This window comes from Zosterops lateralis (genome assembly GCF_965231275.1).
Source record: "Zosterops lateralis genome assembly, chromosome: 6".
Taxonomy (NCBI): Eukaryota; Metazoa; Chordata; class Aves; order Passeriformes; family Zosteropidae; genus Zosterops; species Zosterops lateralis.
In genome coordinates this window covers 3,441,683-3,464,184 of record NC_139761.1, presented here as the reverse complement: position 1 = coordinate 3,464,184, position 22,502 = coordinate 3,441,683, and the positions used below count along the sequence as shown (strand labels likewise).

Genomic DNA, 22,502 nt, shown 5'->3' with positions numbered 1-22,502 from the left:
TCCCCCTCGTGCTTGGGTGATGGAGCATTCACCCTATGCTCAGCTGAGCCTTTAGACTCAGTTTCCAGCTCATAAAGTCCTTGAATAGCTGCAGCTGGAGGGGACCTGCGTTCCAAAAATCTGTCCCAGCATTTATTTATTGACCAGCACCTGAACCCAAGCTGTGCTCTGCCTGCTGGGTTTGCCCTAAAAGCACCCAGGAGGACACAAGATGCTCAAACCACCTTTTTGGGGTGACACTCCAGTAAGTTCCCCACCAAAAATATTTGGTCTTGCTCATCAGAGTGATCACATTTCCAGGATCTTGGGTGGGAACATGAAAACATTGGGACAGGCCAGCCCTGCAGCAGGAAGGTGTCTGCAGGGGTCTGAAGGGATGGAGGCCCAGCTGGCAGGAGGTGCTGGGAATGGTCCCCAAGGAGGGTCAGTCCACTCCTGGGATCATTCTGGTGGCTGCACCCCAACCCCAGTGGCCTACAGCACCTCACAATGGTGGTGGTGGCACCCCAGCAGTGCCAGAGAGTGACTGGGCAGGACGTGCCAGCACCACCCTGGTGGGAAAGGGACCAGCTCTAGGAGTTTGAGGGATTGGGGACAATGTGGAGAATGATTCTGGGAGCTGCTGTGCAGGGTATGAACCTGCATCCCAGCAGGACCTGCCCCATCCATCTCCTTGCTGCTCACCCTGGGCTCCTCACAGGCCTCCCCCACATCGGGGTGATGGAAGGAGCAAAGACTAGACTCCTACAGCAGCTCGGGGCTGAATCCCCCAGGGAATCCCCCCATAACCCCAGCCCACACCCAATACCCCCTGCTTGAGGGATCTCCCTGTACCCTCCTCCCAACTCAGGAATTCTCAGTGTACCTCCAGCCCGGGGGGTCCCCCTGTACCCCCATCACACATCTCAGCCCAGGGATCCCCCCCACACCCTCAGCCTCGGGGGTGTCCCATATCCTCATCCCCAGTGATCCCTCCACACCCCCAGCACACCTCTGCAGGATTCCCTTCTGGAAGCTCTGGACCCTCAGCCCAGGGGTCACTCTGGATCCTCCTATAGCCCCAGCCCAGGGCATTCCCCCCCTGCTCACACACCTCATCCTAGAGGATGCCACATCTTCAGACCTAGACATCTCTTGGGATACTCCATTAACCCCTGCCCACAACTCAGCCCAGAGATCCCTCCATCCCCTCAGCCTCAGCTCGGGGACCCCCCTGCACTCCCAGCCCAGATCTCATCTGGGGGGATCCCCTCTGACCCTCCTGTACCCCCAGGCAGGAGCACCCCCAGTACCTCCAGCACACTCCTCAGCCCAGGGATCCCCCTGTACCCACAATCCAGAGATCCCCTTGGATCTCCCTGTGCTCCCAGCCTGGATCTCAGCCTGGGGCATCCCCTCAGATACCCTGAGCATCCCCCTGCACTCCCAGCCTGGGGTTACCCTGTATCCTCATCCCTGGGGATCCCCTCTGGTACCCCGTACCCCCGGCCCACACCTCAGCCCAGGGACCTCCCTGTACCCTCAGCCTCAGCTCGGGGACCCCCCTGCACTCCCAGCCCAGATTGCATCTCAGGGGGATCCCCTCTGATCCTCCTGTACCCCCAGCCCGGATCTCAGCCTGGGGCATCCCTTCAGATCCCTCAGTACCCCGAGCATCCCCCTGAACTCCCAGCCTGGGGTTACCCTGTATCCTCATCCCCAGGGATCCCCTCGGCTCCCCCCGTGCCCCATCCCGGGGTACCGCCCTCAGCCCGGGGGATCTCCCGCTATCCCCATCCCGGCTCAGGGATCCCCCCCTGTCCCCCCATCCCGGGCAGCCCCTCCCGGCCCGCGGGGCTGAGGTGACACGGCGGTGACACGGCGGTGACACGGCGGCGGCGGCGGCCAATGGGGGCGGCGCGGGCGGGATAAAAGCGGCGGCGGCGGGGCCGGGAGCGGCGGGCACGGGCACGGGCGGGTCCAGGGGGGGCTGAGGGGGCTCGGGCACGGCTCTGCCCGCACGGCCCCGCTCCCAGCGCGGCCCATGGAGGCGGCGCGGGGCTGGAACGGGGTCCCGCGGCAGGAGCGGGAGAAGCCACCCCCGGACAAGCCGCGGGTCCCCCCGGGCGGCGGCACCGGCACCGGCCCCGGCGGGGATGGGTGGCGGGGAGAGCGGCCCCGCAGCGAGGAGGACAACGAGCTGAGCCTGCCCGGCCTGGCCGCCGCCTACACCTCCATCCTGAGGGCGCTGGGCGAGGACCCGCAGCGCCAGGGGCTGCTCAAGACGCCCTGGAGGGCGGCCACGGCCATGCAGTTCTTCACCAAGGGATACCAGGAGACCATCGCGGGTAGGGAGCGCTCCCGGGGCTGCCTTGTCCCTCGGAATGAGTTTCTTAAAGCATCCTTGTCCTGTCATCGCATCACCTTTGTTGTCACCTGTGTGTCTCCTCCCTCCCCAGATATCTCGGGTTTATTTATTTATTTATTTATTTATTTATTTTATTATTAAACTCTGTGCAGGGGTAAAGTTCCCATTCTCGTTCGGGTGAGCAGAGCAAGTGCTTTTGCTTTCTCTCTCTCCTGATGGGAAACTTTTCCAGCCCTGCCTTAGGAACTTGTGGGTTTCCTCCCTCCTGTGTCCGGGCAGGGTGGGGAATAGTTGTTTCCATTAGTAGATAGAAGGGGGTTGAGTTTTCTCAGGAAAAGTCCTGTTCTATGGATGGTTTAATCAATCGAGGTTTGTTTAAAGGTGGGGATGAAACTTCAGGAAGCGAGGTGAGGAGAAAGGAAGAGGACAGGGAGGTCCCATCCCCATCTCAGGGTCCCAGCAGCAAAGGCAGGTGTGGAGGGGAACCCCAGGTTCACATCCCTGCCCCAGCTGAGTGTCTCTGCTTCCTGGCTGAGGAAAACACCTGGCTGAGATGTGTTCTCACCAATAACTTGTGGCTCCAAGGCAGGGTAAATACTGCTTGAAATTTTTATATTTTTTTACATCACTTTTCCTCTTCTCAGCCTCTTGACTAAGGACTGCACCCAGTACAAACAGTAAAGGAGTCTGGAGAGCTTGGGAATTCCCCTTTCTGCTCCTTTTTACAGCAAAAGGCGAGTTCCTGTCAGTAAGGGATGCAAACAAGGGTCTCTGAGTGGGGCTGGGGAAGGAGCTGCTCCTGCTCTGCTCCCTGGAGTCCAGCCCTGGTGTGCTGAGCCTGCCCAGAGCTGCAGCAGGAGATTGTAGCCCAATGTAAAGGCTGAACTGTGCTGATTGATGACCCATCAGAGTCCTTTTCTATGTGCACTGTGCTTCAACTTAAAGGCTGGGGGTTTGTGTTTAGTTTCATTTTTATTTCTCGGCTGTTGGCTCTTTTGAAATCACATTACAACAACCTCCAGCATTCACTTACTCATGGGCAGCTTAAACTCTCCTGCCAGTGCTGTGTCCCAGCCTCTCCCAGGATCAGCATTTCTGCCTTGGGAGTAGTTCTGCCTTTCAGATCAACCCAGGTTTTTGGTTCACATCTGGGAACAGGCTCTGGGCTGCAGTGACCATCCTTGTTCCTCTCTTAGTCCTGCTGCACGGTGTGTTTGAGGGGAGGTTTCATCAGGGTTTCACAGTATCATCTTTTCTGTTGTTTTGTTTAACTTTCCTCATTTGGCCTGCTGTAAAACACGGGAGGCCTCTCAGTCACCCAGAAGGGATTTTTTTTAGTGGTGATTTGAGCATGAATTTCTGGGATTTATGCTCAAATGAACCTGGATGAGGTCGCTGCCCCTCTTAAGTCCTCTCTTATCTCACTGCCAGTTTTGTGTGCACACATTACCTAAAGTAATCTTAAAAACTTTTTTTTCTGCTCCAAGGTGGGTTCTCTAGGATCTCTGGGGTCTTCTAATCTCTCACATTCATTTAATTAAGCAGAGTAGTTGTGGATACTCCCCTCCTCTGGTTATCCATACCTGGGGGAGAGCTGTATTATATCCAAGGATAGAAAATGCCACTGCTGGGTGCTCTACTCCTGAACTGCTTTTTTCTTTTTAAGAAACCATGTGAAGCTGTGAAACTTAACATTCCTTCCTGTGTCAGGTGAAGAATCCTTTTACTTTCCAGCTACTCTCCTCTTCTTGCAGGATGCTCAGCTTCCACTCCTCTCACTCTTCCCAGGCAAACAGAAGGAAGAGCTGCAGCTGAACAAGCCCACAGCAGACAGCAAAGCAAGTGGTGGATCAAGAGTTTGTTAGGAGAGTCAATATGAGTAAATTATTCTCAGGGAATTTTAAATCCCTCATGAACCCTAGAGCCAACAACTACAGAATATTTGGGCACAAGAGTGGCTGTGGGATTTCTGCTGTCTCTGCTGCAGCATCCTGTGCTGTTCCCTTGGTTATACCAATCCAGCTCTCTGCCTGGCCAGGCTGTGAACTGGACCAGCAAGTGGCCTGTGAAAAAGAAAATGAACCAAAAAAAAGCCCAAACCATCCCCAAAAATCTGATAAAAATCAGCCCTGACCTCTTGTTTTCTCAGGTTTTTTTTTGCAGCTTATTCAGCTCCACATGTGGAGTTGTCTGGATAGGCAGAGGTTAAAGCAGTGATTTGCAGGGTGTGTTTTGAGGAGTGTTTCCATTTCATCCCTGCAGCAGGCAGAAGATGAGGGGCTGTTACAATAGCTGCAAGTTCCATCTTCCCAGGAAAGGTTCCTCAGGTAAAAGCTCAGTGCTGGTGGTGCTTGTACAACAACACAGCCAGAGGCAAAGTGTGCTGCAACAGGTCCCTGCTGAGCTCCAGACCCAGCCAGGAAGGATTGACACAGGTGAACCAGGACAGTGAATGTCAGAACAGGGACAGGCTTTAAAATCAGCCCTGTGAACTTTGCTGCAGCATCTGCCCTGGGGAGGCAGAGGGAAAGCAATTAATGTCTCATGGAGCTTTCATTTTCCATAAAAGAGCACAAAGAAAGATGTGGCAGATATACATCCAAATTATAGACTTGTTTAGGCTTCTGAGATTGAGTCCAACCATTCCCCCAGCATTGCCAATATTACTGTTAGCCCATGTCCCCATGTGCCTCATCCACAGGGCTTTTAAATCCCCCCAGGGATGGGGACTCCACCACTGCCCTGGGCAGCTGTGCCACTGCCTGACCACCCTATCAGTGAAGAAATATTCCCTAATATCCAATCTAAAGCTCCCCTGGAACAACTTGAGGCTATTCTCTCTCCTCCTGTCCCTGTTCCCTGGGAGCAGAGCCTCCCTTGGCTGTCCCCCCCTGTCAGGGAGTTGTGCAGAGCCAGAAGATCCCCCCTGAGCCTCCTTTTCTCCAGGCTGAGCCCCTTTCCCAGCTCCCTCAGCCTTTCCTGGTGCTCCAGCCCCTTCCCCAGCTCTGTTCTCTTCTGGTGAAGTTGCCAGGCCACTGCCAGAGGTCTATGCTTGGTGTGCTTGACTTAAACCTCCCTCAGTGTGTTCCTGCAGAGGGTTGGACATGTAGCTGGCCTTTAGGGATCCCTTCCAGCCCAAACCATTCCATGATCTTTTTGGTTTCTGTGTGTCTGACAACACGGTACACTTGGAGCATGGTTAAATGTGCTGGTCATTTGATCTCCTGGGTGTTGTCACTGCTTCCATGACACCTGATTGTATTTGTGTGTTTAGATTTCCCATAGCTTACTTTGTCGTGTTGTAGGGAAGATAACACCTCAATTCTGTCTCTCCATTCAGATTTGTGAGCAGCAGAGAAGCTGATTTCTGCTTTCCAGCTTCTACTCTGTGTTTCCTCACTTGTTTTCAGCAGTGCAGAGTGACAGTGTTCCTGCTTTCCCCTCATTCATCTCTGCTATCTGTGTTCTGCAGCTGCTCAGTGTTGTGTGTCAGAGCCATTAGTAGAGTTTACTCATTAAATATCTATATCAGGCTCTTTCTGTTAATTCCAGATTGTCATTTATTAATCCTGGCTTTACTAAAGGCCTCAACCTCTTTCATTGACAGGATGTATTCAAATGTGCTGTTCCCACTTCTGTAGTACCAGTCATCACCCTTGGATTGCAGTAGTGAGAATGCCTCTAGTGATTTCAAATAAAATCCACCTGGGGACCAGATTAAAAATCCTGACAGCTCAGTGCAGACACTTGAGCACTGCTGTAGACTGGCAGCTGTTGCAACAGAATCCTCTCAATGTCTTGGTAAGGATGGCAGAGTAGGAAAGTCACCAAAAAAGTAACTTCCAATTTCATGGAGTGCCCCTGTGCCAGCATCCAAGAAATGTGCTCTTTCCCAGAGTCAGATCTATCAGCTTGTTACTTCTGGGTGTAAATTGCATTTCAGAATAGCCCCCTTGGCTGCTGAGGGTTAATAGCAGGGCTGTGAGAGCCAGGTGCCTTTAGCTTTTTGACAGCTGGTTCAGGCAGCTACCTGCCCCACAAAGGTTAAACCTTGTCCTTCCTTTTGCTAAAGGCTTCATGTCATGCTCAGAGATGCTCTCTGAGGGTCTAATAATGAACACTACAAAGCAGGAACCCTGTGCAAAGGCAGTAAATTAGTGAATAAATGGAAATACAAGGTTGCAGACAGCACTAACTCACAACTGAAGCTGAAGGCTTCAGACCCAAACAACTGGTAAGTTACAGAAACAGTGTCAATGGTTCTGCCTTTGAAAGGTGAATCATAAATGAGTTGGTTTGGGTTGTGTAATCCTGCAGGAAACATTAGGCACGGGGCTGGACAAGCTCCCTGCATCTGCAGGAGGAAGTTCACTTGTTTTCATCAGCCACAAACACTCAAAGCAAAACATGTTCACCAAACTGGGTTTGCTGCTGATGGTGGGAGCTGCTACCAGAGGAGCCTCCCAGCCTTTGTTCATATAAGCATGGCAGCTCTCAGGCATGTTGGCAGGTTCACCTGTCCTTTCAGTGTTTAACAGGGAAATGAAAATCAGAAATGCTGGGAGGGGATAACTTTGCTTCCCAGACCTCTGTGGTTTGAGAGCTGCATGTTATTTTGCCTGCAAGCCAAGTCACTCTGCTGGGCAGCTTTTATTTCAAGGCAAGCAACTAGTTAGGTCATTTCCTCACTCATTAGTTTGTGTGCTTTTCCTAGACTGACAGGTGAAAAAAATTCAGCCTTAATATTCTTCTCTTCTAGTCTGTGCGAGTTTGGTATTTTCACAGAGAACATCAGTGGTGTGAGCTTGTAAATTTTTCCAGCCTGCTTGGTTTGCTGTGCTGAGGTGATAAGCATTGCTGTGTCAAAACACACAGAGCTTTAAGCAAACAAGGCTGTTTGATCAGCAGCAATGCCCTTTGCTGGGAGCTGGGGAGGTGCTGTGTTTTCCTGGAATCGAGGTGCTGCTGGCTCATCCATGAGGACACAGATGCAGCACCGTCATCTATTAACAGCTGAAACCTCAGCATTGTTGTGCTCCAGCCATGGCTTGTTCCTGGTAAACCAGAGGCTGGGAAACACAGGGTTGTTCAGAGTGAGGTTATTTTGGGGTTTCTTCAATCTCTGCCCCCACATAAGGGAAGCTTGCCATGCTGGAGCACACACTAAATGCAATGAAACTTCTGGGAACTGGGATTTTCATGGATCATCTCTCCTGCCTGGTAATGCTCAAGTAACACTAAGCTTGGTTGGATTTTGTCAAGAATTTATTAAATATTGTAACCTCTTGGGTCTGAGCTGTTGCAGGCTTCTGATCTTTCATGTTGCCCTCCTGAAGTGTTTTGTCTTTGATTTTTCCTTTGTTTCAGTTTCAGAAAGAAGTGTGGATGAGCACCTTCTGTGACATGGGACATTGAAATGGTTATTGAAAAGCTGATACATTTTAATGAGCATCTCCATAACGCTGCTTTCCCTCCTATTAATAAACCTCCTGGCAGAGAACAACTCCTAGAACCTAATCTTGACTTCATCTGTCTGCAGGAGCTGATCTGTTATGAATAGACTCCAGCCTCACTACAACGTGGAGGGTATCTTAGAGAAAAATAAACAAATCTGTACAAATCACAGCCAGAATTAGCTGAACACCAATAATGCTTTTCCTTTATCTTTGCTCCTGTGAAATGTCCCTTGAATCACGCGTCTGGTTCACCTCCCTTCTGGTGGCTGAGGGATTAAGCTTTGCTTCTGCAGCAAATGTTCCTGTCTGAAGTGTGGAGTGTCTGGTTCTAGTCTTTTGGTGATGAAATCTGAAATAGTAGCCAGAACCTTGTAAACTCTTTTGTGTCTAAGGTTTCTCCTGGTTCCTGCTAGGAAGGTTTGTTGTGACAAGTGTTCATTTCTCAGCATCTTTTGAACTCTGTGGGCTGTTTAAACAATCATGTGGCATCTCAGGCTGTGCCTCTTTCTAGAGTTCTTCAGGATTTCTTGAAGCAAATGACATACCCAGAGCCTCCCCTTTCTTAGCAACCTGAAGTCATTAACTTTCTGCAGCAGTATAAGCCCTTTACATTAATATTTTTACTGCCTGGCTCTCTGAATGCATAATAAATTCCTGGTGCCTTTTCAATACTCAAAGGCTGCAAGAATTTTCTTGTTGCTTGTCTGGAATGTTTTCCCTAACTTCAGTTACCTGTAATGTCATCACAGGAGTAAATAAAAAACAAAGCCAGGTTTGACTCTACACTTTACTGCTCACCCAGCAGTAGCTGAGGGGTTTTTACAGCAGTTTCCTTCCAGATTTCATCCTGACCCTGCAGTCTGCTGGTTTCCCTGCCACTCATTCAGCTGTGAACTCATGTCCCCTGCTGCCTGTTACATCTGTCCTCAGCTGGGAGGGAACTCTGAGCAGGACAATCAGAAATACCTGCCAGAATTCCCCAGGTGGTTCTGCCTTACAGATCAGTCAGCCTTAGTTGGGTCATGGCACTGCTCTTCTGGAGCATCCTCCAAACCATGACCTGCTCCTGGGTTCATGTGAGGTCCCTGCCAGTGCTTTGGGGGTAACTCTGTGTTCCTGGAGGTGTCTGAGCTCAGCCAGTGTTTAGTTTGTTCCAGCTGGTGTGGTTTGTCCCATGGGATGTCATCCTGCCTTGGCCTGAGCCCATTCCTGCCCTGCCTGTAGCACTTGAGGGTCACTGTGAAGAGCAAAGGACAGAGGGGACAGCCTGGACCTGTGGGATGAGTGTCAGGAGAACCTCATGCCTTTTGTCTCTGCCAGGATGTTTGAGCTCAAGCAGCAGTGTCAGGGAGTTCCTGAGGCTGCCTTCATCCTGCTGGCACTGAGCAACCTGCACTTAAATTGGAGCTGTGTGGCAGCTTAACACCACAGGGAAGTGCTTAAACTCCTGGTGAGAACAACCTGCATCACTTCACTCCCAGGCAGAGTAAAAAAAGGCAGCTCTGAAGTGCTGTGAAGCTGCTGCAGTGCTGCCATCCTTCATCCCCTCCACATCCTGAGCCCGTTCTGGGTGGGCTCTGCCTTCTCTGATTGCCAGAGGTGCTTTTGCTTTCCTGTGACACATTAAAGCCATGCAAATAGTTTCTATAGCAACAGATATCTTTGCTGAGCTCTGACGCAGAGTCCTGAAAGGTCTTTCTCATTCTGTCTTCATCCAGTTTTGATTTTTCATTTTATCAACTCTTTTTGAAGATAAAGGGCATATTAATTCTGCTCTGTTGTAGAAATGAACTTGCAGCACAGGTGTCTGTTCAGTTTTAACATCCCATTGAAGTTTTTTGCACTGGGATCTGAACTTTTGGCTGAAGGAAAAATCAGCTGGGATAATTTAGGGAGCACCCTGACTCTACAAACCATGGAATCAAACTAGTGAAGCAGGCAGCATGGCCTAGTAGGTAGAGTGGAACAACAGGAAAAGGGGCAAAAATTTGTCCCCAGCTTTGCTTCTGGTCTGGTTAGTCTGAGGCTCTTTCCCCTTTTGTCCTTTCAACTCTGTTAAATTCTCCAGAACATGTTTTGCAGCACACAGGCTGAGCTTGTCAGAGCCCTGTTTGATGCTATTGCAAATGGAAAAACTAGGAAAAAATTCAAAAAAGTATAAAAAAAACCCCTGACAAATTTAGATAAAATGGTGTTGCTTCCCTTCACAAGGTGTTTGAGTCTCTGCCAGAGAAGTGTCTCCTGTGTAATTACTGCAAACAACTGCTGCAGTGGGTAGAAGCAGCTGTGAAAAGATGCTCTGCTCACTCTGCTTTGCCAACACGGGGCTTTGGCTCCAAAGGAAGAGATGTAGGGATGGACAGGCTTCAATCTGTGCTGATGTGCAGGAAGAGAGACTTGGGAAGTGTGAGCAGGAGGGGCTGGAGCAGAGTAGGGGTGACTGGGGCTCTCCACACTGTGGCCATTTAATCAAGTGGTGACTTTCAGCCTCACACTTTGTTTTACCTTTGTGTCCTTGTGTCACCTGGCACTTGGGGAGGAGTTTTTGGGGGGCCTAACACTGAGCTGATTTCTTCCTTTGTGGGCCCTTCTTCTCAAGGAGTAGCTGGTGCTGACAAAATCAGCACATCCTGCTGCAGGCACAAGTGCAGGTGTTGTCTGTGACCTGGCTGCAACTTGCTGCTAATATTAAATAAATAAAAGGTGCAAAAATGGCAAGACCACTATAAATAAGAAGTGTGAAGCACCTCACAGCTCTATGGCTGCATTCTTGACATGCAGATCTGTTTTCTTACCTCTCAAACTCCCCTGGCTGTGCAGGGGTATTGCCCACACTGCTGAGACTGGGATGTGCCTTTTGTATTCCTGTCTGATTGCTTTGGCCATGAGAAGGATGCAGGATGCCTTTTATTCCTGGAGTTGCCTGTGTGGTACCTCTGAGGTCACTTAAACTTCTCTTTGGCTGATCTGTCTCCATGATACAACACATCTGTGAGAGAAAGTTTGTAAGGCTCTACTAATATATGTTTTTTATGTTAATTAGTGTGTAAATGCATTTATATGCACATGGGTATGAGGCTTCATGGGGGAAGTACCTTCTGTAGCTCTGGCCCTGCTCTGTGTCACACACTGCCACAACTCTTAATGAGAATTTGGCCATTTCTGGCTGTTCTGAACAATCTGCTTTGCGAGTGCACTGACGTAAATCCGTATCTGACATCAGGCTCTGATATGCTCCTGGCAAGGCTGCTGTGAGCTGAGCTGGGGGGTCTAATAACAGCAGCAGTCACTCTAGAGATGCTTTGTGGATCTGTTTGGATTTTGTTTTAATAACTCTGGCCACGGCGGCAGGTTTTGTGCAACCACTGTTTGCCTTTCTGCTGTGGAAATGGCAGGGCTGCAGAGTGCTGCAGGAGGGAGCTCAGGATCCAGACAGCTGCTCTGCCTCCCCTTCCCTCTCCCGTGAGCCTGTTCACATCCTCTGCTCTGGATTCTCTCTTTGCCTGGCTAAATTCATGATTACACAATGCATGATGCTGCCCATGCAACCAAAACCCTCCCCAGCAGCGCTTGGTGTAAATCAGAAATTTGAAGGACAGAATAGTGTGCCTTCACAGAGTTGTTCCCTGGTCTTTTCCGTGCCCCCTACTCCTGCTCTCTGACCCGACCCAAAACTCTTCTAGGATTCATCCTGGCTGCCTTGCAGGTTTCCAGCCCTTCCCAGGAAAGAGCCCTCGTCGCAGGCGGAACGCCGTGCCGCAGTTTCCAGGGTTACCTGCGCAGAGCTGATAGCAGGCAGGAAATTAAAATGTGTTCTGATGATGATGATCCCTTATCGACAGCAGATGGTGGCCATTAGCTGGACGTGCTTGTCAGGGGAAGGCACCAAGGCAAGCAGAGCAGACACCACTATTGGATTTGTGTCACCATTGCTGTCAGATTTGTGTCACCATCACTGTGGGGTTTGTGTCACCACCTCTGCAGGTGCTCCGTGGTGCTTGCAGGACAGTCCCTGAGTGCCCTGGTCTGGCTGTGGTGTGTGGGACTCTGCTTTCCTGGCAGCGACTCCAAGGAGCCATCGTGGCTTCCAGCTGAACTTGTTTGCAGAATTCCTTGTCCTTGTTATCAGCCCATCTGCACAGCTGGTTCTCTCCTGCATGTTTCTCCTCTCTTGTTCTTCAAAAGACCTGGTTTCTACACTTGGGACTATTTGACTTTTAAGCTCTCTGAGCATGGTCCAGGTGCCTGCAGTCTTTGTGGAGACTCATATGCTGTAACCTGTGCCAGGATTGTTTGGGGATTTGTCAAGGGACTGCTGAAAGTGGAAAATCAAGTGAGGATCCATTCTGCTGAGCTCTGAGACTGGCCAAGTGTCATATTATATGTTCCTTTTCTTACTGAGCTGTCTCTTCTCCCTTCTGTCTCTGTGGGAGTTCATGCACCTCACCTTTCTGCTAACTCTGAGGTGCAGACTTAGGCTGCAGTGTGGATGTGCCTCCCCATTTCAGATCAGGACAGCAAATATCTCCCCAGATGTGTCTCTGATTTCTGCGTGTACCTAAACAGCTGCTGCCTCGTTTGCTACAGGATGAAATCTGCATGCAAAGCCTTCTTGGAGACAGCAATGCTGGTGTTAAAGTATTTGGAGGAACCACAGTGATGGCTTAGCTTTTCCCTGACCCCTGGGAATGGGGCTGGCTTTGCTTGTGGAAGCAGCGATGGAAGCCATGGTGCTCTCTTTGTCAGCTGTAGGCTTAATTGCTCTTAAGATGTCAGTCATTCTGCAAAGACCAGACCTGTTCTAACCCCTGCTCAAGCTATTAATTAAATAAAACACTCCAGGCTGACTTCTGGGGCAGCACGTAGGCAGTGTGACACTGTGGAAAATGTGGGATCGTTCACAAAAAAAAAGGTGCTTGTGATGTTACTCCTTACTTCCCTCCCAGACCTTAACCCTCAAGTCTACAGCCCTGAGAGAGTTCTGCCCTCACCACAAGCTTTTTCAGGTGCTGGCTGGAAGAGCCTGCCGTGCTTTTTATGTTTATTTTTAATGCAAATGTTTAAATTTCAGATGTCCTGAACGACGCCATCTTCGACGAAGACCATGATGAGATGGTAATTGTGAAGGACATAGACATGTTCTCATTGTGTGAGCATCACCTCGTTCCATTTGTTGGAAAGGTAACTCTCCCTCGCAGAACAAACCTGGGAATGCACAATAAAAGACCTTAAGTTCATGTAAAAGACTCTGCAGCTGTAGCTGCAAAGCTTTTAAGGCCGTAAGTACTTGCTGCTTAGGGCTACAGTTCTAGAAGTTTAATCTGCAGAATACAAATAAGGAAGGTCTCCTTAATGTGAGGTTTTATTTGAATTTAAGCCCCTGAAATATAGTGCTCAACCTTTCCTAGTCTAAGTAATCTAATGGTTTCTGACATTTCATATCAAAGCTCTTCTCCATGAAGCAGCAGCAAGCCTCGAGGGCAGACATCTTGATATTAAACCAGCTCACCCTGCACACTGGCTCTGTCATGGATTTAGCTCCTGGCTCAGAGTTATCCAGTGCACATTCATCTCTGAAACCCCCTGGGAGTGGAACAAACTCATTAGTAGCCCTGCCTTAATTGTGTGAGCCGAGTCAGGGTGAGGGTGGCCAAAACTGGTGATCCTTGATTGGGGAGTCCCGTGAAAAGGGCTGGTGCTTCAGAGGGTTCAGTTGGAATTGTAGTGCCAACAGCTTCAAGGAAATAAAATTTCTCCAGTTAACCACTGTAGAGGTGATGGAGAGTTCTGAGTGGGAGCTGCACAACTAAACCTCTTCACTCCCTTATCAGCCCAGAAGGATGGAGCTTAGCCTCATCCATCTGTTATCACAAAGTGCTCACAGGTCCAAGAGCAGCACGTGCTTGTGTTGTCTGTAAAATTCAATCAGTGCCACATATGTTCCAAGCAAATTGTCTCCCAATAATAGAATACATGAACAGAAAACAGCTGTTTATTTGGTTGAGTCAATTCAGTTTTGTTTGCTTTCTTTTCTTGCTGTTAGTGTTTTATGCTGGAGAGCAGGATAACCTTTTTCTGTGCAAACTTTCTGTTGTGTGCCTGTTCTTGGTTTGTGTGTACTGTGAATATTCTCCCTGTTACTCCTGTGGCAATGTGTGCATTTTTTTTTTTTTTTTTTAATATCCAGCTGTTTACCCTGTGTGATTTGGAGAAATCTCCACACAAACACTGACTCAGTCCTACTAAATGACTTGGTATGGCTCTAAATACTCAGAATAACCATTGCCCTGCTGGGTGCACCAAAGAGGCTGCAAACACCCACCTGTAGGTCTTGCATTTGCAGTTCTGTCCTAAAGGAAATCAATAAACCTGCAAAACTACGGGGAACATGGTTCAAAGCTCAGTTCTAAGTCGTGTCTCTCACTTTGTCTGAAATGTTTCATGTCTTTTCAGGTGTCAGTGGGTTGGTTGACTAACAGAAGGGGTAGGAATGAGCAAGTTAGCCAGGTAATCAGGTGCACTGTGGTACCTCTACTGCAGGTACAGCAGCACAGGATTCTGAGATTCTCCAGGCAAAGCCAGAATCCCCCACTGACACTCCCCTGCTGTATCTTGGCTCATTTTTCAAGTCTCTGGTACAGTGGCACAAGTACTGGTTTATAATCTGTTATAACTGTAAACCTATTGGAATTCAGTGGCCTCCATGGCTTTCTAAAAACAAGGAGTTAAATGTCCTTCCTGTCATATCTGAGCACTTTTCTGCTCAACTTCTTCCAATTTAGTTCATGTTCAGCAAATCCATATTTGAGCAGGATGGAAGCTGAGTTAATCATCAGTGATCTATGATACTAAAACAAGAAAAAAAGAAATCAAATCAGGAAGTGCAGCCTGATTTTTGGTTGCAAAGTACTTCTTGGCATCAGAACTTTCACTGGAAGTGAAGCACAGTCCCTCTTCCTTCCGCTCCCTAAATCCATTTAAGAAAAGCCTGTTTATTTTAGACAAATAATGCTGTGCTGAGTAATAGGCTGCCTTTGTCCCCAAATGCAGCAGCCTTCTGTGACATTCCTGAGACTTGGAACATAAGCCTTGACTCCTGAAGAGCTGTGACTTTTGTCCCCCTCAGAAAAACTCACCTATTCTCCACCAGGACCTCACGAGGCATTCACAGCCTCAGCTCCACAATTCCCCAGGCTTGCATGGTGCCACGTTCCTCCCACGTGCTGAGACTTCTGGGCTGTCCCAGAGTTAATTCTGGGGGCAAATGCACATCTCATAGTCTGTGCATGAGTTTCATCTGCCCTTGGGAGGGTGATATTGCTGCTGTTAATGTTTGTTCTCCCCTATCCAGGTACACATTGGTTATCTCCCCAACAAACAAGTGCTTGGCCTCAGCAAGCTCGCTAGGTAAGTGCTCTAATGAAAGTGATGCTAATTTGTAAAAAGGATTCCAGGCTGTGCTTAGCTGTGCTAATCTTTTTAATCTCCTCTCCCTCTAAAGCTCAGCCTCACTTTGTGTCCAGGATTTGGATTTAGACCAATCCCCAGTATTGTTTTTCTTTGTGGAGAGGACAGATAAGTCTTGGAGCTGTGTGTCAGTTCTCACCAGTGGCTGCAGCAGAGCCCTGATGCTTTTGTAGGTTCTCCCAGAGCAGTGGGGTCTGCAGGGAGCTCTGAGGCAAAGAACAAGAGAATTCGGTTGTGTTCTAAGGCAGGCCACAAAAAACAGTGAGAATTTCCAGTTCTTTACCACTTGGTTGTAGATTGAATAATAAGGACAAAAATCTGATAACATCCAAACTGTAGATGATCACATTTTTTGTGGATATAAATTGAATCTAAAGCTTATCTCTCTTAGCTGACTCTTCAGAAAAATTTGGCATTTCTTTGTTTCACTGCAGAGGTGCTGAGAGTGCTGTGGGGTAGATTTTATAGATAAAGTGCAGCCTAAGAAACAAAGCAATTTGTGATACACTTGAGAAATTCATTTCTTATGTAAAATAGTTTTTTTCCTCAGCAAGTGCCTTTGGGTCAGTACTTGCACTGACTCTTGTAATTAAGTGACATTTTCTTGTGCTGGTGAGGAAGAGGATGGCAGATCCCTTCAATAAGCAGATTATTTGGGATCAGAGTGGAAGGGTCCCTTTTTGAGAAACAAATCCAAAAATCTGACTGAAGTTCAGAAAGACCACGCTGGTGTTGCTTTCTCTGATGGGTCTGTTAATCCTGCTGCAGTTGCAGTAACACTAATGAGAAATTAGCCCTGCAAATCTGCCCTGCCTGCTGGGTTTTCTTAGCAGGCAAGAAATGTGTAGGGTATGACAGCAAAATGTCCTAAAGTGAGCCAGATTTGTTCTTCTCTGCTTTCCCAACAGGGAGTTGAAGGATCCTTGGAGGTCCCATCTCTGCTGTGTGACCTGGTATTGCAGGGAGGCATCTCCCTGTCCCCAGCAGAGCTTTTGGGAGTGAGCTTTGCTCTGATTAAAAGGCTGGAAAGAGCTTGTTCAATCTGTAATGTTTCTCCTGCTTTTTTTTTTTTTTTTTTTTTTGGTGGCTGTTCAGAGCTGCTGGGATTGTAGGCTGGGGTTCTGAGCTGTCACAACTGCAGTTGCTGGGCAAAAAAGTTTGCTTCATCTCCTGTTGGCTGCTCATGCTTGGGGATGTGTGTGGCATCCCATGGTTTCTGTTGAGTTTTGGGTGGTGCAGGGCTGGGGGTGTTGTTTTGTTGTTGTTTCTGAGGAGAATCCATCCTTCCTGAAGAGCCTGTCCTTAGGACGTGGTTTCATTTCTGCAGAGTTCCAATGCAGGATTAAGGATCACATTTGAAATGTGCATCTGTTGGCTTGTGCTTGCTCTGATCTCTATTTCTCTCCTGACTGCAGTTGTAAAAAGGAGCTCAAAATGCTTTTCAATGATTTTTTTTTCTTTCAAATGCAAGTGGCAAGGTGCTGTTAGAAAGATACAGTTTTCCTACTATTTATCCTCAGAATGGAAACCTGCATCAATAGGTGCAATATGCTCAAAGGTTAAATCTTGTCTCTTTCTAAAGTGAGGGTAAAAAACTCCCATATACTGCAATAATGAAGAGATTAGATCCTTGTAGAACAAAATGTTCTCACTTTGGAGTGCTTGCCCTGAAGAGGTTGGGGGCACCAAATTGTGCCTCCCTTTCGTGCCCTATATAATGCAACCAGTGTTCAAAGCAAAGATTTGTGAGGCTGTTGGTGCTCTAGGCCTAATCTTTCATAATAGGATTAGTCTAATGTGGTGAGTTTCTGTAGTTGTGGATGACCTGCATTCAGTAAACAAACATCTTTCTCTGGGTTTTAAACTGAGGCTTGAAAATGCTCTTTCAAATAACTGTTTTTACATGAACACCTTGCTAGGACTTCTTCTATGCAATATCTGAGCATGTTTCCTATCCATATAGTTAATCTAAATATTGTGTTGTTTGTTTATGCTGTAACTCAACCATTTCATTGCTGGAGGGGGGGTTTGTGCATTTAATTCTCTCTCCAAAACAGCAGGAGAGTCTCATTGTCGGGGATGATTCTTGTAAGTGATGCTTCAGGCTGCCAGCCTCTGTCTGGCTTTTGTCTGGTGTGACCAGACAGGTATCAAAGCTTGCTATAGCAACTCCTTTTTGTGGCCACTTGAAGTGTAATTAAGCATTTGAGTTGGGTATGAGCAACCCCTGGAGTTACAGAGCAATTATATGGATTTTCTTACATGGGTGGATTCTAGAGCTGTCATTAAATGTCCCTTCCACTGCCCACCAGTGGCTTCAATTTGAAGTCCTGTTGGAGGGGACCATTAAGGTGATCCCTGCACTGAAATGTGAAGGATGGGGTGAGAGATTCTGTTTTAAAGAAGAACAATTCTGTCTCATTGTTCTCAGTTAAATTTGTGGCTAAATGCAAGAATCCAAGACATTTTCTTGCTCAATTTCAGCCTTCTGGGAATCCATCATCTGAACTGACCTTAAGGCAGCATTTGGTCTAGTGTGAAGCTCAGTGAAATGTTCAGGAATTAGGGTTCTGGGAGTCTTTGGACATTAATTCCCCCACAGCCCTGCAAGGCAGGTGGGTGGGGACACAAGGAATTCCAAACCAAGAGAAGGAGACCAGAGAAGAAGTGACTGGTTTATCCAAAAATAGTCCCTGGTGCTGCAGGTGGGGGGAGCCTCTCACTCAACACAGTGATGTGCCAAGAGAAGTCTGTGAGGAATACCTGGACAGCAGAGTGGAAATCCATGGATTTCCAGCAAGGACATGGATCAGTGCAGGAGTCTCTTTTGACAGCATCAAATTAATTGTGAAAATCAGTCAGTGGCTAACTGGAAATAACTATAGTATTGTTTTTTTCCTTTCTCCTTTAGGATCGTGGAAATATACAGTAGAAGATTACAAGGTAAACACAAAATTTGGGTGTTTGTTGTGTGCACTCCTCTCCTAGTCAGTGCAGGGGGCTGGTAATTGGTAGATGTGGAGTTTAAGAGGGAAGAAAAACACTTATTGAAGAGGTTATGTTATTGCACTTAGCCCCTGCATTCCCAGTGAAGGGTAACTTCTGCCTAGGAAGGTAAATGGAGGCTGGAATTAATTCCAAAGGTAAATGTGCTACCAGGTAGAGCTGCCAGGAATAATTAAACCATTTGGATGCTGCTGGGGATGAACTCTCCTGCAGAGATTTGGAGAGATGCCTTCAGGAATTCTTGTCTGAGGCAAAGGAGCAGGAGCTGCCTCCTGCCCCTGAGGAGAGGAAGCTGCAGAGTCCAAACCCTTGGGTTGGGCTGAACCTGCTGCCTTTGTCCTGTGGTTAAATTTGGCCTGGTCTTGGCAAGAGAAGTCTCAGTGACCACCAGGCTGGTGAATAGAGGGTGCTAGAACTGCCAGAAGTAAAGCTTTGCAGGACAAAGATAATTTTTTAATCTCCCTTTCCTTAAGAGGAGAAATTGGGCATGTGGAATAAATGATGCAGCAGTAATGCTGGGAACAAACACACCAAAAACTGAAACAGAACAAACAGGCACGAAAATCTTACTGCAAAATAGGAAATGGAGGAGCTGTTAGAACAAATTGTGGTTGGAGAGGTGGAATGCAAAATGGCTTCAAATATAAACAGGAAAATAAAAGGTCTGTTCCAGGATACAAAATGGAAGATAGGATGGATGGGGATTGGAGCAACCTGGTCTAGTAGAAGGTGTCCTCGCCCGTGGTGGGGGGTTTGGAATGAGATGAGCTTTAATGTTCCTTTTAACCCAAACCATTCTGGGATTCTGGGAGTCTGAATTCCCTGTTGTCCCCTCAGTCCAGGAACGCCTTACCAAACAAATTGCAATCGCCATCACAGAAGCCTTACAGCCCGCGGGGGTCGGCGTCGTCGTGGAAGCGACGTGAGTGATCCCAGGGGTTCCAGGGCTGAGATCCCAGGTGTCCCAAGGGTGGGGTCCCAGGGGTGCCAGGGCTGGGATCCCAAGTGTTCCAGGTGTGGGATCCCAGAGGTTCCAGGGCTGGGATCCCAGGTGTTCCATATGTGTGATTCCAGGTGTTCCATGGGTGGGATCCCAGCTCTCTGTGTGATCCCAGGTGTTCCAGGGGTGGGATCATGTGGCTCCATGGGATCCTTGTGCTGCAGGGCTGGTGCATGTTGCCCCTTTGGCTGTGGCAGCTGTGTGCTGTGCTATTACTAATCTCTCTGCCTCTGAGAGATTATTAATAACAATAACAATAATAATAACAACAACCCTATTAATAATAAAATATTGTTAGTAGTAATAAAAAAAATTAATGATCTTGATGTGCTGGAGCCATTTAAAGTGGGCACTGCCTGATCCTCTGTGGAATTGTGGCAGTGAGGAGCTGTCCCACCTGCACCAGCTCCATGCCCTGTGCTCCTGCTGCCTCCTCGAGCAGAGCAGAGCTTGGCACCAGCAGCAGACATGTCCCTGTGATCAGAATCCACCTTGGGGAAGGTGGGATTTTAGTGGGATCAGGGGAGAGGAGGCAGCCCTCAGTGGCTGAGGATGTGACTCTTCCAGAGCTGAGGTGCTGCAGATTCCCTTTCTGGTGGTGAAGGTGTTGTTACCTTCCCAGAACTGGATGTGACCATGTAAGAAACATCTCTCCCTGTGGGATTTCTCCTTCCCCAGGAGTGTTCCTGATGCACTGACTCCCCTCTCCTTTCTCCCAGGCACATGTGCATGGTCATGCGTGGGGTACAGAAAATGAACAGTAAAACTGTAACCAGCACAATGTTGGGGGTGTTCCGGGAAGATCCAAAGACCCGAGAAGAATTCCTGACTCTCATCAGGAGCTGAAACTGCGTTACCCTCTGGATGCACTCTGGATTGTTCTGTCCTGTGTCACTCTCTGTCCTCTGTTCCCACGTCCCAATTTGAAACTGAATCGTTGTGAATTGTTGTCCTAGTCTTTGTGCAGTGAAAGGCTTCTGGTGGCAAATGGGAAAGGTAGGGATGAGGGAGGCTCCTCCTGGATTGCCACTGGTGCTGATGTCAAAGGGTTACGAGCCACAAGCAGGAGTTTGGAAATGTTTTTCCATCCGTGATGCAGAATATCCAACTGTCAGGAGAGAAGTGGGGCTTAGGAGTGAAATGGATATTTATGAAATAATTGTGTTTATTAGAATAAATGTGGAGCAGCACAGGAAACACCTGAAAGGATGTGGATTTTTGTAGGATTGGGATTGTCCTCAATTATTGGACTATGTTTTATTGCAAGTCCTGCAGTGGTTGTTTCAGTACCTGGATAATGTATGTTATACCTGTGGTGTGTTTTATATACTTGCTGGTATTAACCTTCCCTTTTTGTGTATTTTTTTCGTTGTTTGAGAAATGTTTAAACTCTGTTTTTCCTATCCTCTTAACAGGCAGGGAATGAACTTCTGAATTATTTGGGGCACAGCCCTGTCTCAGTGCCAAGGGGTTTGTGCACCTTTTTCTCTGTGCCTCAGAATGTCTGACCACTTGAACTGTCAGTTTCTTACTCTTTTTAAGGAAACTTTAATAGAGGAGAGGAAAAAAAAACAAACCCTGCAGAGTCTGTCTGCAGAGTACTGAGGAATCCAAAGAGGTTTTTAAATATATTTATATCTTGAGCTTTCCTTCTTGGCTTTCCGTGGGTTAGACCAAGAAGCTAAAATTAGTCTGATAATGTGAGAATGAAGATTTGCAAGCATTCCAAGGTTTCCATTTCCAAAGCTGGAGCAAAGGTGAGCATGAAATCCTGAGCAGAGCACACGGTACCTCCCCTCCCTGAGTACAGGTTGGGTTATTTCGGGGCAGAGTAACCTGGAATGACAACAGCTCATTTCGTAAGAGCAGCTGAGAAAAGCATTTCCAGGGCCACCAGAATGAATCAAACCACTTTTTTTTTTTTTTTTTTCTCTTTTTTTTTTTTTTTTTCTTTTTTCTTTCCCTGTGTATGTGGCAACCTCTGTAAGTGGCAGAATTGGTACAAAAAGTTTCAGTGCAGCTGGACTTGGCTGAACTTCTGCTTTGTTACCGTTTTAATGGGTTTGTTTTGTAACTCTTAATTGGGAAAAGATGAGGTGCAAATGGAAACCACCCTCCTCACACCGAGTTTGCAAAACCAGTGTCAGCCAGGGGGGATTTGGATGCCCAGAGGTTCCCAGGGTTCTCTCTGCTTTGCTGGATATCAATCCAAGATGTCCTGCACACCAACCTCAGGGGCAGTTCCCCAGCTCCATCTCATCAACATTCCTCCCTCTTGCTCCAGCCCATGTTGGAAACAAAACTAAAATGTGACTGGTCAGGTTGGGCCTAAAGAACTTGTTCAAGGAGAACAAACTCATGTGTTTAATTACACTAATTTTACTTTGAGGACCTTCACAGCATTATTGGAAAAATCTTTTATAAGATTCTGTCCTGGATTCTGTAGGATTAGGTGCTGTAACAGTGTTTGTCACTGGTGTAAACAAGCTGTGCTGCACATTGCTAAACCACACCAACTCCATGGCATTTGTTTTCCTGAAATCTCCAGTTTTCAGTTCAGTATTTTACAAATATCCAGCTGAAAAGCCTTAAATCTTTTCTTGCCTGAAGTTGGCAGTAAACCTCTCCTTTTAGCCCGACTGGAAGGAGATTTTTGAGGACCAAAGGGGCACACACCAGTACACTTATTTCTCTTTCCTTGCTTTAGTTTGGAAATTAAGTCTCTGTAAAACACTCTCTTGCTCCTGAGGCACCAAAAAAAGTTGTGTTTGAACCACTTATCTCTATTCAGGATAAAGTTCACGTTGCACCACCACTGTTTTTTATTTCTATGTCACCTGTTGCCCTTAAAACATACCTCTCTCTACTCGTGGCCTTGGATTTTGTTCCCATTTTTGTTGTTGTAATTCTCATTTTTTGGAACATCAGCATTGTTGGGATACAGGAGCTTTAACTACACCCTGCGTGTAAATATGTATAGGATGTACAGCCCCTGTTGTACTGCTCACCAGTCCATTATTGTCTCTGAAACATTAAAGCACAGTGTCACCCTTTGGAGTGGGAGCATCCTTGGGGGGCCTGGAGGTGATGGCTCTGCACAGGGAAAAGGGCAGGAATTCCCTCCCTTCAGGTGGAGATGGTTTCTTCCCTTATGTTGTGTTGCTCCTCTGGGATGGGTGTTGCTGTTTTCCACAACTGAGTCCCCAGCAAAAAAAAGGCAAAAAAA

At 47.7% G+C, this 22,502-nt stretch overlaps 1 protein-coding gene across 1 annotated transcript; it reads left to right on the top strand.

Moving 5' to 3' along the window:
- The first annotated feature begins 1,960 nt into the window (after nt 1–1,960).
- GCH1 (GTP cyclohydrolase 1) lies at nt 1,961–22,091 on the top strand. Its single transcript, XM_083864370.1, has 6 exons — nt 1,961–2,327; nt 12,875–12,984; nt 15,155–15,210; nt 18,182–18,213; nt 19,114–19,198; nt 19,996–22,091. Exons 1-6 carry the CDS (start codon nt 2,024–2,026, stop codon nt 20,120–20,122), a joined length of 714 nt encoding a protein of 237 aa, XP_083720496.1. The 5' UTR covers nt 1,961–2,023; the 3' UTR covers nt 20,123–22,091.
- The last annotated feature ends 411 nt before the right edge of the window (nt 22,092–22,502 follow it).

Coding starts and splice junctions, on each gene's coding strand:
- GCH1 (XM_083864370.1), top strand. CDS start 2,024: ATGGAGGCGGCGCGGGGCTGGAACGGGGTCCCGCGGCAGGAGCGGGAG. Junction 2,328..12,874: donor ATACCAGGAGACCATCGCGG/GTAGGGAGCGCT, acceptor TTTAAATTTCAG/ATGTCCTGAACGACGCCATC. Junction 15,211..18,181: donor GGCCTCAGCAAGCTCGCTAG/GTAAGTGCTCTA, acceptor TTTCTCCTTTAG/GATCGTGGAAATATACAGTA.